The sequence below is a fragment of the Capra hircus genome, chromosome 1 (genome assembly GCF_001704415.2).
Source record: "Capra hircus breed San Clemente chromosome 1, ASM170441v1, whole genome shotgun sequence".
Taxonomy (NCBI): Eukaryota; Metazoa; Chordata; class Mammalia; order Artiodactyla; family Bovidae; genus Capra; species Capra hircus.
The window spans coordinates 72,686,872-72,698,813 of NC_030808.1; the positions used below are offsets into that span (position 1 = coordinate 72,686,872).

At 44.0% G+C, this 11,942-nt stretch overlaps 1 protein-coding gene across 4 annotated transcripts in view; it reads left to right on the plus strand.

Moving 5' to 3' along the window:
• The window catches only part of TMEM44 (transmembrane protein 44), a 47,414-nt gene extending 36,037 nt beyond the window's left edge, over positions 1–11,377 (plus strand). The window contains exons 10-11 of one of the 4 annotated variants that reach the window (XM_018046509.1): positions 4,058–4,090; positions 6,636–11,377. In XM_018046509.1, coding sequence (XP_017901998.1) covers positions 4,058–4,090; positions 6,636–6,746 — 144 coding nt within the window. In that variant the 3' untranslated portion in view covers positions 6,747–11,377. The remainder of the gene's footprint in view (positions 1–4,057; positions 4,091–6,635) is intronic. The other 3 variants (XM_018046511.1, XM_018046515.1, XM_018046518.1) reach the window with 3 other exon arrangements.

Genomic DNA, 11,942 nt, shown 5'->3' on the forward strand with positions numbered 1-11,942 from the left:
CATTTGTTGTTCCATGTCCAGTTCTAAATGTTGCTTCCTGATCTGCATACAGATTTCTCAGGAGGCAGGTCAGGTGGTCTGGTCTTCCCATCTCTTGAAGAATTTTCTACAGTTTGTTGTGATCCACGCAGTCAAAGGCTTTGACATAGTCAGTAAAACAGAAGTAGATGTTTTTCTGGAACTGTCTTGCTTTTTCAATGATCTAACAGATGTTGTCAATTTGATCTCTGGTTTCTCTGCCTTTTCTAAATCCAGCTTGAACATGTGGAAGTTCATGGTTCATGTACTGTTGAAGCCTGACTTGGAGAAATTTGAGCATTACTTTGCTAGTGCGTGAGATGAGTGCAATTGTGCAGTAGTTTGAGCATTCTTTGACACTGCCTTTCTTTGGGATTGAAATGAAAATTGACCTTTTCCAGTCCTGTGGCCACTGCTGAGTTTTCCCAGTCTGCTGGCATATTAAGTGCAGCACTTTCACAGCATCATCTTTTAGGATTTGAAATAGCTCAACTGGAATTCCATCACCTCACCAGCTTTGTTCGTAGTGATGCTTCCTAAGACCCACTTGACATTGCATTCCAGGATGTCTGACTCTAGGTGAGTGATCACACCATCATGATTATCTGGGTCATGAAGATCTTTTTTGTACAGTTCTTCTGTGTATTCTTGCCACCTCTTCTTAATATCTTCTGCTTCTGTTAGGTCCATACCATATCTGTCCTTTATTGTGCCCATCATTACATGAAATGTTCCCTTGGTATATCTAGTTTTCTTGAAGAGATCTCTAATTTTTCCCATTCTATTGTTTTCCTCTATTTCTTTGCATTGATCACCAAGGAAGGCTTTCTTATCTCTCCTTGCTACTCTTTGGAACTCTGCATTCAAATGGGTATAATTTTCCTTTTCTCCTTTACCTTTTGTTTCTCTTCTTTTCTCAGGTATTTGTAAGGCCTCCTCAGACAGCCATTTTTGCCTTTTTGCATTTGTTTTTCTTGGAGGTGGTCTTGATCACTCCACAGTGTCACGAACCTCCATCCATAGTTCTTCAGACATTCTATCTATCAGAGCTAATCCCTTGAGTCTGTTTGTCACTTCCGCTGTATAATAGTAAGGTAGAGAGGTAGAGAGCTGGTAGAGATGTGGAAAGAATGTAAGAGAGGTGAGACCATGCTTGATCCCAAGTTAAGTGCTACAGAACTCCTTAATTAACTAAAAAAATAGGAAGGATGAGATACTGAAGTGCACGGTGGAAGGTTTAAATGCCTGAGAGGTGCAAGGAAAATAAAAAAAGGAAATCTACTTAATGAAATCTAAGACTGAACTGTAGCTGGTGTGTATCTGGCCAGTCTCAAAACTTTATGTTCAGAAAAACAAAAAAACCCTTTATAACAGGTCCTGAGCCCAGCAGCATCTCACCACCCGAATCCTGGGGAGGTCTCTTCTCCCTAAATATAAGGAGGGAGCTGTACAGATGGCCTCTGGGGGCCCGTTCAGCTGCCAGTCTGGAAAGTGACTCTCCTCAGTGGCAGAGATACACCTCAGAGTCTTCAGGAACAAAGAAGTTAGCGCATGACCTGGGGGAGGTTTCAGAACACCAAAAGTATACTTTTAGCAATGAGGTGAATTGAAATACTGTGTGCTGTGGTTCATGAAAGTGATGGAATTGTGGTCCTAAAGACAATTTAAGGGTGTATAGAAATGCTTATTCTGTGTTAAGAGAGAAAAGCAATTTGCATAATTTGATTTTTGCGTGTGTGTTTCAGAGGGCTGTTCCTTCATTAAATCATAAAAGCTCTCTTTCAGGGATAGAATTACATGCAGTCTTCAGTTTGGTTTTTTAAAAAGTTTCTATACAAAACTGAACAAATGTTGCTCCTGAAACAGGGAAAAGACTACAAAAATGTTAGTTATTTTCACTTTTTTTCCTAAGGGGTGGAGAGAGACCTCAGTTACAAAGATTTGGATTAATCATACTTCTTAGGGACAGTCTCATCTACTACTTCCACTAGAGGGCACTCTTCTGAAATTTTAGGTTGCTGAAGATTTTGGAAAGGCGGTTTCAGGGTTTCATTTCAAACCTAGTTGGAGGACTCCAGCTTCTTTATTTGTTTGCTTACTTGTTTGCTTGTCTTTAAATACACTTTTTCTTTGGGAATAATTTTAGATTTACAGAAAAGTTATAAAGGTGGTGCAGAGAGTTCTTGTTTACCTTCACTCAGTTCCTCCTAAGATTAACACATTGCAGCACCATGTGTCAGAACTGAGAAATTAACATTATTACAGTAGTACATTACTGTTACCTAAAGTACAGACTTTATTTGAATTACACCAGTTTTTCCATTAAAATGCTTATTCTGTTCCAGAATATAATCCAGTATATCACACTGAATTTAGTAATTTTTTTTAAAACAAACTACAAAACTCACTGTGGTAATCACACATCACCAATTATACTTTACATGAACATGTATATTTTCTAAAGAAAGATGAAGGTTACCATTCTTTCTTTCACCTCTCGTTTCACTTCCATTACGTTTGCAGAAGTTATGTAACTTTTTCAATCCCTATGTTGTCATCAACATTTCCGTCCTTTGCACTGTATGAGGAACCATCATTTTTAGTAATTTCGTATCTTCTCCAATTAATCTTTTTTTTTTGCAGTTTATGTTCCCTCCAGTAGGATGTCATTAAAAAATCAATGCTGTGGAATGATAACAACTTTGTTAGGTGTAATAATGGCATTGTGCTTAGGATTTTTTTAAAGTCCTTATCTATAAGATAATACTGAAGTATTTACAGACGACATTATTTACTTTAAAATACTTAAGCCAATGAAAGCTTGGGGAGCTAGAACAAATGAAGGAGGGTGTGTCCATGGGTGTTATTGTTTTACTTTTGTGTATGATTGAAAATCTTATAATTAAAGAGTTGTTCAAAAGAAAAAGGCGTGGCACAGCTGAAGTCAGCGGTGACTCAAGTTTTTGAAGTACATTCTGTCCTCCTGCAAAAAACGGGAAGGGCTTCATGGGGGAGGATGGGAAGGCGGGAGAAGAGGGAGGAACTGGGGAGAAGACTGTCAGGCTTCCTTTTGCCTCACCCACCCCATATTCTGCCCTCTCTCCTGCTGGGGCCACCACATCCTGCCCAGGGAGGGACAGGGAGCTTGTGTGGGGGCACGGACCAAGAACCCAGCTTTGGTGCCCCTTCTCTGCCCTCCTCAGAGTCAAGATGGGGTCTCTGCCCTTTGCTCTGGGCCTACCAGGTGCCCTGGGTGTGAGCTTGCGGCAGAGCTCTGCCAGCACAGCCTGGGGCACCTCCCTGCCTGCTCCGCCCCTTCCTCCACCTCTGTGGAACTCCACCCGCAACCCCCCACCCCCACACATAGCTGAGCCCCATCTCTGGGCTAGCAGTTATCAGCAGACAAATAGAGGGGTTCAATAAAGTTTTTATAATCTTAATTCAGATAACACAGCTACACACACACACACACACACAAACACACATGTCCCGGGCACTGCAGGAGGTGCCAGAGGAATGAGAGCAGATGGCAAAGTTACCCTTTAAGAACCTGAATCAGATATATTTGAGGTTTGGGGTGGAACCAACTGTACAGTAAAGGCTGATTAAAAATGAATCTTGGGTGGTAGCAAATACCCTGGAGTTTCAAAGTGAAGATTTTATTTGCATCTCTTTTTCTTAGTTTTATGGTTTCGAGTTGACTCATCTCAGCCATGTGGTTAATAAATGGAATCTTCATTGTTATGTCTAATAATAATAAATCCTAATAATAGTAATTTAAAATCTGTATAGATGATAATCTTTTTCAAGCCCTTCATAATTATCACAATTATCCTAGTGACCATTTAACTAAATTGGAGCCGCTAGTAGCTGCTGCCTTCTTGCTTGCTGAAATCAGCTGTTCCTTTGCCTCCAGCCCAATGCAGGGCCAGGCTTCTGGCTCAAGGAGCTGATGGGCTGGCGCTGATCTCTGCTCTGCTCCGTGATGGTGGCAAACTCTATTCAACACTTTTTTTCTTTATCTCTTTTTATTCTGCAGCAGAAGTATTGGGAAGCCCTAATCTCGGAGCAGGTATGGACAATTGTGCTCTCTCTTTACTCCAGAAGGGACTTCCTGTGGCTTGATTTCAGTTCCTGTTTTTGTGAGCCCCTCTTAGATGGCTGGGCCCCTGCCAAATTCCTCTAGGGGAAAAAAATCTGAAAATAAGAGGAGAGTCTGAAAGTTGAGGTTCTTTCCAGGTTCTTTCAGTTCAGAGTTCTTTCTGCTTTGTCCAAACCATCTAGTAGGGATTCAGAGAAGATGCATTACCCAAGGAAGAAATGTGCTTGGAACAAGTCTCTGAACGGGAGGAAGCCCAGCAGCTCCCTAGTGGCAATGGTGCTGGGAGTGACTGAGAGAGCATAGATCAACATTCCCCCGTGTTGTCACTTGGAGACCTTGGCCAGCTGGCTCCTGTCTCCCTGCCATCCTCAACTCCAAGTGACAAATGAGCACATGATTCATGACAGCCACCTGTGCCTGTCACCTCCCAGGATTTTTTTTGTTTTTATGATCAGAGAGTAGATTATCTTCTGCTCAAATTCTCTGCATGCCTGGATTCCAGCGATGTTTTTATTACTTAAAATGACATTTAAAAACACATTATTTGGGGAATTCAGAAGGAAGAGATTTAAAACATTTTTGAAGGTTTTAACCCAGTTTAAAGAGTGCCTCATCAGAGTTTCTGTTTCCTGGCAGCTGAACTGGTCAGGAGTAGCAAGGATAACTCTTAAGAAGACATTTTAGGAGCTGAAGCAGTGGTTCTGATACATCAGGGTGGCTAAGAATCACCCTAGGAGCTTGTTCAAATGCCAAGCCTTAGATCCCAAGCTACAGATGGGGTCAAGGGAGCCTTTTTGATAAGCACCCTGGGCCCTCCTGGTGAGGCTGGTCCAAAACCAGATCTAGCACTTGGGTCTCCACTTGAAAATAGAATTCACCCAGAAACACACTGTCCATTCTTAGAGAACGGACCAGGCCCCTGCTTCCACTGCTAGGCGACTGGGTCTTGGAGGCTGAGGGGCCAGGGAACTCTTTTACTTGGCATTTCTGATAATGTCTGGAAGGGATTTGCTTAGAGGTATACCCCCAAGTCTGCAACCACAGGTAGATGAGAAACCAGCACCAGAAGGGCCTGACACAGCCCCAGACATGGACGAGGGGCTGAGCTGCCCCAAGCAGATCAGCTCGGGCCCTCACCAGCAGGGTGACTGGGAGATGAGGTGGTCATTTTAACGCAATGCTATTTCTCATGACCAAGTAGTAGAATCAATTCAGTTATTATCAGTAAATCACGAATTAAATTGGACTCTTTCTGTTCAGAGCTACAATTTGTGTTTTATAACTGGCAGGCTGCAGGCATTGTCAGTCAAGTGACTCAGGGAGCCTTGAGGACCTTGTCCTGACCTTCTAAGGACTGGATTGTTTGATTCATGTTTGAGCAGCTGGAGGAGCATTTTTCTTGAGTGCACATCTATGCCTAGCTCTATTTTCTTGCCCAAATAGATTGTCTAGCCTGGGCTGACACATCCTACATGGCCTTTGCTTGTTGTTTCCTGGGTCTTTTGATACCTCAAATGCAGCCTTGTGACTCAGAATCACCAGTCATAGAAACTCAGAAATGAGAGCTCATGTTATCTAGTTCCTGATTCAGACTCCCAGTTCACACAAGGAGAAATTAAGACCCACAGAAGAGAATTGAGCCTGACCCCCACATACCTCTGTGGCTGGAATCAGTAAGGATTCCCTTGCTTTTGGCCCGCATACAGAGCTTTCTCTCTTATCCATCCTATTAGAACAATAGAAGACTTTGGTACCGCATCATTAGTACCTGTGTGCTCACCTTTTTTTTTTTAACCTTTTACCCCTACTCCTGCAAATTTCGGTTTCCCATACTTGTCTGAGTCAGTGATGAAATATTCACTGGCACTGACCACCACTCTGGATTAGGTTTTAAGTGTTTGTTTTTGATGAGTTAGCTGACCTCAAGTTCAGAAGAAGCACCATATGAGGGGCGGGGGGCAAGGGTAGACTAGTACCCTACTCTTAAGGGGCTCTGTTATCTACCTGAGGACAAGGAAGACACTCAGGCAAGGGGCAGGACCTCCCATGATCAGCCGCAAACCAGTGATACAAGCAGTACAGAGAAGAGGGTAAGAGCTCAGTGGGTGTCGTGGTAGGCTTCTAGGAGGAGGAGAAACTTACCCAGGCCATAAAGAATAGGTTGAGTTTTCCTGGTCTTTTCTGCGAATGAGTCTGGCATAGAGATGGAAATTCTCTGGGTAAAGGGAACATGCCTCAGGCTCACTGGAGAAGGACTTGGTGAAGACGGGGAACAGAGAACGGGAGGGGAAGTAGGACTGATCTATTCAGGGTAGCTGTCCATTAATTCCTTGATTTAGAGTTACACTTGCCCTGTTAGGTCCTCGAATCACAGGCCTGGTTAACCTGTCCTTATTTGTTTGTTCTTGTCTGTGCCTGGGCCTTGAGAACCAGGACTGGAGCTGTTGTTGGGGGAACTGTAAGAGATAGGATGGGTCTCGTCCACCAAGGTACCTCTTGTGTCTTCTTTCCACAGTGGGATCCTGAAGATGTAAACCTTGGAGAGAACAAAGACAGCATGGAGACACTCAGATCACAGGCACACAGGTGGTCTGTGAAGCCAGTGGACTTGCCCTCTGATGAGTAACACTTTCTGGAGCCAACTCAGCAGCTCAGAGCCCAAGGTCAAGCATTTGTCAGGAACTGAGCAGGGATCAACCTGCAGGGACAGCCTTGGTAGGAATTAAGCTTCTGCCAAGGCTGCCCATAAAAGTGAGGAACCAGAAGCTGTCATGGAGCTTGGCTGGTCTGTACCACAGCTCAGAATGGAGCTAAGACTTTGGGCCCAGTGGACAGACTTGAACATGCCCAAAGTTTGTTCTAAAGATCTGCAGTTTGTCACAAACCACTCGTGCTTTGACATATAATCTAAAGGACTTTGGGCCCTCTGTTCCTTTTCCCTTTGGAGTCAACCATACTCTGAATATCTGCTGTGAATGAGTTCATCTAACAAGCAGCTAATATGTTTGGATCTCAGCAAAGCCCCATTATGCAAGACCTGGCTAAGCCTAGCGAGCAGTGGGCCCACATTCTGGGTGTCTAGGACACAATGACAAGTTCTGATGGGACCTGGCTACTGCCTTCCAGTAACCCAGTAGAGTTTTCTGCTGAAAGTTGAGAGAGGACTGTTTGATCAACCAAGTGTTTACAAGATCACTGGTATTGCAAAGGCAAGCAAAGCAAATTGCTCTAGGTACAAGGACTTGCTCCAGTCTGGCAAAGTGTGTGCTGGAGCAAGGTCTGCAGGTGAAGGGGACTGTCTGCTTTAGAAGGTAGCTGAAAGCACGCAAAGCTAAGAGGCATGGCTGGAGGTGTTAAATTCAAGCACCGAGATCCCCTTGCAGGTTTATTTTGGAGCTAAGGTGGGAGGAACACTAGAATGAATAAATCCTGATTGAGAGAACTACAGTATTTCACCATGGAGCTCAGGGATACATCTGAATCCCAGCACAGCCTCCAAAGTCAGCCACGAGGGCATCTGGGAGAAATGCCAAGAAACGCAGCTCTGCTCTTGGCTGGCCCCTGGCAGCCTGTGTGATTCAGCTGCAGCTGCCCAGCTGCTCCTAAAGGGTAGTGCAAGTCCCACCAGCATGAAAGAGGGGGTGCCTCTGGGAAGCAGTTCGGTTCCACAGGTCTCTGCATAGATTCTAATCAATTCCCTATGTGACCTGCGAACTAGAAGTGAACCTAAAGCCACCCTATTTATCCAGTTGCTTTGGACCCTGGTTGTCTTATAACGGAGTTTGCTAAAGTTGGTTTTACTTTGTGATCTTAATCACTGAAGCTGTACTTTGACGGAAGATGAAACTTTGAGTTGGGGGCCGAGGTGGGGGGTTAGGAGAACCTTCCAGAAGATGAAACCACACAGAGAATTGGAAGCAGAGAAGGGGAGAATCTAGCCAAGGAAAGAAGACTCTGATGTAGCCAGAATGGAAGTAGAGAGAGGGTGAAGAGGCTGGAGAGGAACTGGGAGTTGGTACTTAATTCTATAGCTGACTGGAAGCTACTGGAAGGTAGAATAGGAAGCTGACTGGCATGCCTCAGATCAACCACAGCTGATTGGTCAGTTTTACATCCCTACAGCCACAACTTTTCAGGAAGCAGAAATGTACAGTCATGGATAGAGTACCAACTTGGGGAGTGTATTTAATCTGATTGGTGACAGCAGGGAAGAAAAAGGGTTTATCTTTGGAAAGGTAAAAGGCATGGGAATAGGATGACATCCTTGGAGTTTGCCCTCCCTCCAAGGGGAGACTGGCTTGGACCCAGAAATTGGTTGGATCCTGATTGGAATGTCCATTCATTCAACAACATCAAGTGATCTTGCTGGCTTTGACCAGCACAAATTGCTTCAGCTGTAGATGTTGACCATCTCTTTAGATCCCATTGTCCCAGCCTCTTTCTTCACAAACCATTTCTTATTATCATTGTCCGAGCTTGTCCCAAAACAGACTCCCAAGTCTCTTCATCCAGAATGAACCTTTAAACTGAGAATTTTGGAAGCAAAGCTTGGCCTCATTGTTTAATGAGAACCTGCCTGTTATTCGAAGCTCTGTAACTCTGGAGCCTTTGTGAAGAAGTGCCAGCCAAAATGCCTTCCTCCTAGTAAGAGGATTCTTGCCCTGGGCCTCTGTTGCAACTCCATCCCTAACTGTCAGTCAGACCAGGATGATAATGGGAGTTAATTGCCCTGAAGAGTTACACATAGCAGTGCAACAAGGTTACCTACACTAGGGAGAAGCTGGGAGCCAATTGTGTAATCCTCCTCTCCTGCCCATTCATCTGAACATAAGAGATGGTGTAATAGTAGTTCTGCTGCCTATTATCTGCATGGCTTGGAGCCTGTTACTTAAACTTGGTGAACTCTTGGGGTAGACTGAGAATAATAGCTATCTAGAAAGCATGTTGTGAAGAGTAAGTAATATATATGGAATGCATAACACTACTAACACTAGGTGACTCAAAGTAGACATTGAAGAAGGATTAGTTTCCTTCCTCCCTATAATTCCTGGCCACATATGTCCGGAAAGCCAGCTGGTAACCAAAGAATCACACCGTCAGATGGAAGAAACTTCAGAGGCGTGAAGAGCCTGACAACAACTCCAATAAGTGATTAAGTGGTGGTTATCCGGCCCCTGCTTAAGCTACTAAAAAAAAAAAAAAAAAAAAAAATTTCACCCATTTTAACCTCCCAAAGAAAGAAATCTGTGATTTAGGGAGAACTGTATCAGTAAAATTTTCTTAAAATCTGTCTAGACCCTGAAGAACCAATCCCCTTATCTCCCGCAGTACTTCAGTATGATGAAGAGATGTTTGAACAAACACCTGCCACACTCACACGTTATTGTTACAATGGGGTATGAGCTCCCCCAGAGCCAGGAGAGGCAAGAAGCATGGCTGGGGTCCAGTTCTTAGGTCTGCTTCAGTAAGATCCTTGTCAAGTCATTTCCCTTTCTGGTTACAGTCTCCTCGTCTGTAAAATGAAAGGGCGAATCTCTGTGCCTTTTTCCCTTTTATGAACATGCCAGTGATTCTTTCCTACAGAAGACTAACATGCTCGTAAACTCTCAAGAAAGAGGCACTATCAAGAGAAATTTTAGATGCACTTTAAGAATAGGTTTCATTATATAATGTGCACTTCTCTCTGTTTGGATTTTACTATCCGTTTACGATAAAATCCCCCTTATGAAGAGTCCCAAGTTTTGCTGTAATAAGAGATCACAGCATATGACATTAAAAATGTCTGCAGTTTCCTTCCAATACTGAAAAGTCTTAAGTATGAGATATGAATAATATTTTCCACAGTGACAGAAAAAGAACTCTGTATCAATCATTAAGAAAAAGAAAAGCTTTTCTTATGTGATTGCAGCAGGGCTAAGTCCCTATCCTGGGTCAGGGGCGCTCGCCCCCTTCTCACCCTCCACACTGCCTTAGCGGGGCAGCAAGTCGCCTCCACAAGTTGTGACGGAGAGGGAGGCTCCTAGGGGCACCATGAGAAGTGAATCCCAGCTGCTACTTGCTACCTTTTCCTCTGGGATTCTGCCAAACCGCGGCAGCCTGCGATCCATTCAAACCACCGCCCGCCGACTTCCGGGAAGAGAGGGCCTGTGCGGTTCGGCGCGTGCGCACTGTGCAGCCACCGCCTCACGCGAGTCGCGAATCCTGCACGTGCCGGCCCCTCAGTCCCCGCTGCGTGCGCTTTCCTACTTCACCGCCACCGCGCCCGGGCCTCGGGGGAACTGCACAGGACTGCTCCTGGGATGCATTTCACACTGCTTGTTTTGTAACGGGATAATCACGAGATTACCCTTCTCAAAGTATTTGAGATCGTTCAGCATCCTTTAGGGTGTACTGCAGAGCAGAGTCTGTTTTTAAATATATTTAAAATACGTTTTAGGTTTTTTTTTTTTTTTTTAATAGCGCAGGTACACGGTTTAAAAAAAGAGAATCAGATTGTAACAAAAAGCTTGTAAAGGAAAACATCAGTGCCCTGCTCCTCCCCTCTGCCCGCAGTGGTCCACCCACCCACTCTTTTTTTTTTTTAAAGACTGCTTTGTTTGTTCTAGCAGTTTTCTCCTTTAGGTTTGATTTCAAACGTGCTTTCCAGCTGTAAGTTTCCAAGATTATACTGTTTTTTGTTTTGTTTTTCTTGGCTAGATTCTCTCCAACTTCCAGTAAGTACAAGCTAATGAGACACCACGGTGTGTTGAGAACTGTTTGTCAAAACTGCCTTTACATCCTGCTTGTTGCTGTGGAATCCTTCGTGCCAGGACCCTTTCCTCTTGCTGTTTTTCCTGATCTAGCTTCCAGCTTCCAAGTCCTGCCCACAACAGGTCGCATCTGCTCTCAGAGCAGCCTAGCTAGGCCTGTCTCTGCTCTGGACTTGACCTTGACCATCGTTTTATCTCTGCTGCAGGTGTCCTAGTACTTGGAGCATCACCAGTGCAAGTCTCAGAGATTTTCTAAACCCACAACCGGAAAAAGGGCTCTCCTACACTGCAGCTGCCACTGTCTTACCCAAGGACAGCCTGACCATGTGTGAGAAGAGCTATGCCATAGGCCTTTCCTTCTGACCAGCAAGTGCACTATGGAATATGTATGTCCTAAAGCTCTGGTGTGTGTGGTATCTGTTCAAATAAAAGGCTCTTACGCTCCACCCTAGTGATGTCCTAGGTCTGGACAGGGCCTGGGAATCTTTGGGGGCTTGTTTTTTGTTCATTTGTTTTTGTTTGTTTGTTTGTTTGTTTGCAGCACTGAGGTATGCAGGATCTTAGTTCCACCAGACATGGAGCCCCCTGCATGGAAGTGCAGAGTCTTAACCACTGGACCACCAGGGAAGTCCCAGGGTCTGGGAATCTTTAACAAGCTCTTCAAGTGATCCTTTGAGAACATTGCCCTAAGGAAATTACTTTTAAAGCCTTTCTATTTGTGTGAGATGTTTTCATAAATGTATTTAGAACAGGTGCAAAAGTGATAAAGCCTCAAAACCCCACTTGTTTGGAAAGATTAAACATTATACTTTCATGAACAAATGATATTTGGGTATTAGACCTAGAAGACCACAGAGGAACAGATCTGAATTACTGAAGAAAGTTATGAATACCTATATGCTCCCCCAAATAACATTCATGTAAACATTAGAAGAGGGGAAGCTTATAAGTAACTATGTATTGTGCATGTATTTTCATTTTGCTCTCTGTGTGGATGTAGAAATTATATTTTCATTATACTTTTCAGTATTTTATACCTTTTTCATAATGAGCATTTTTTGGGGGGTTAAAAC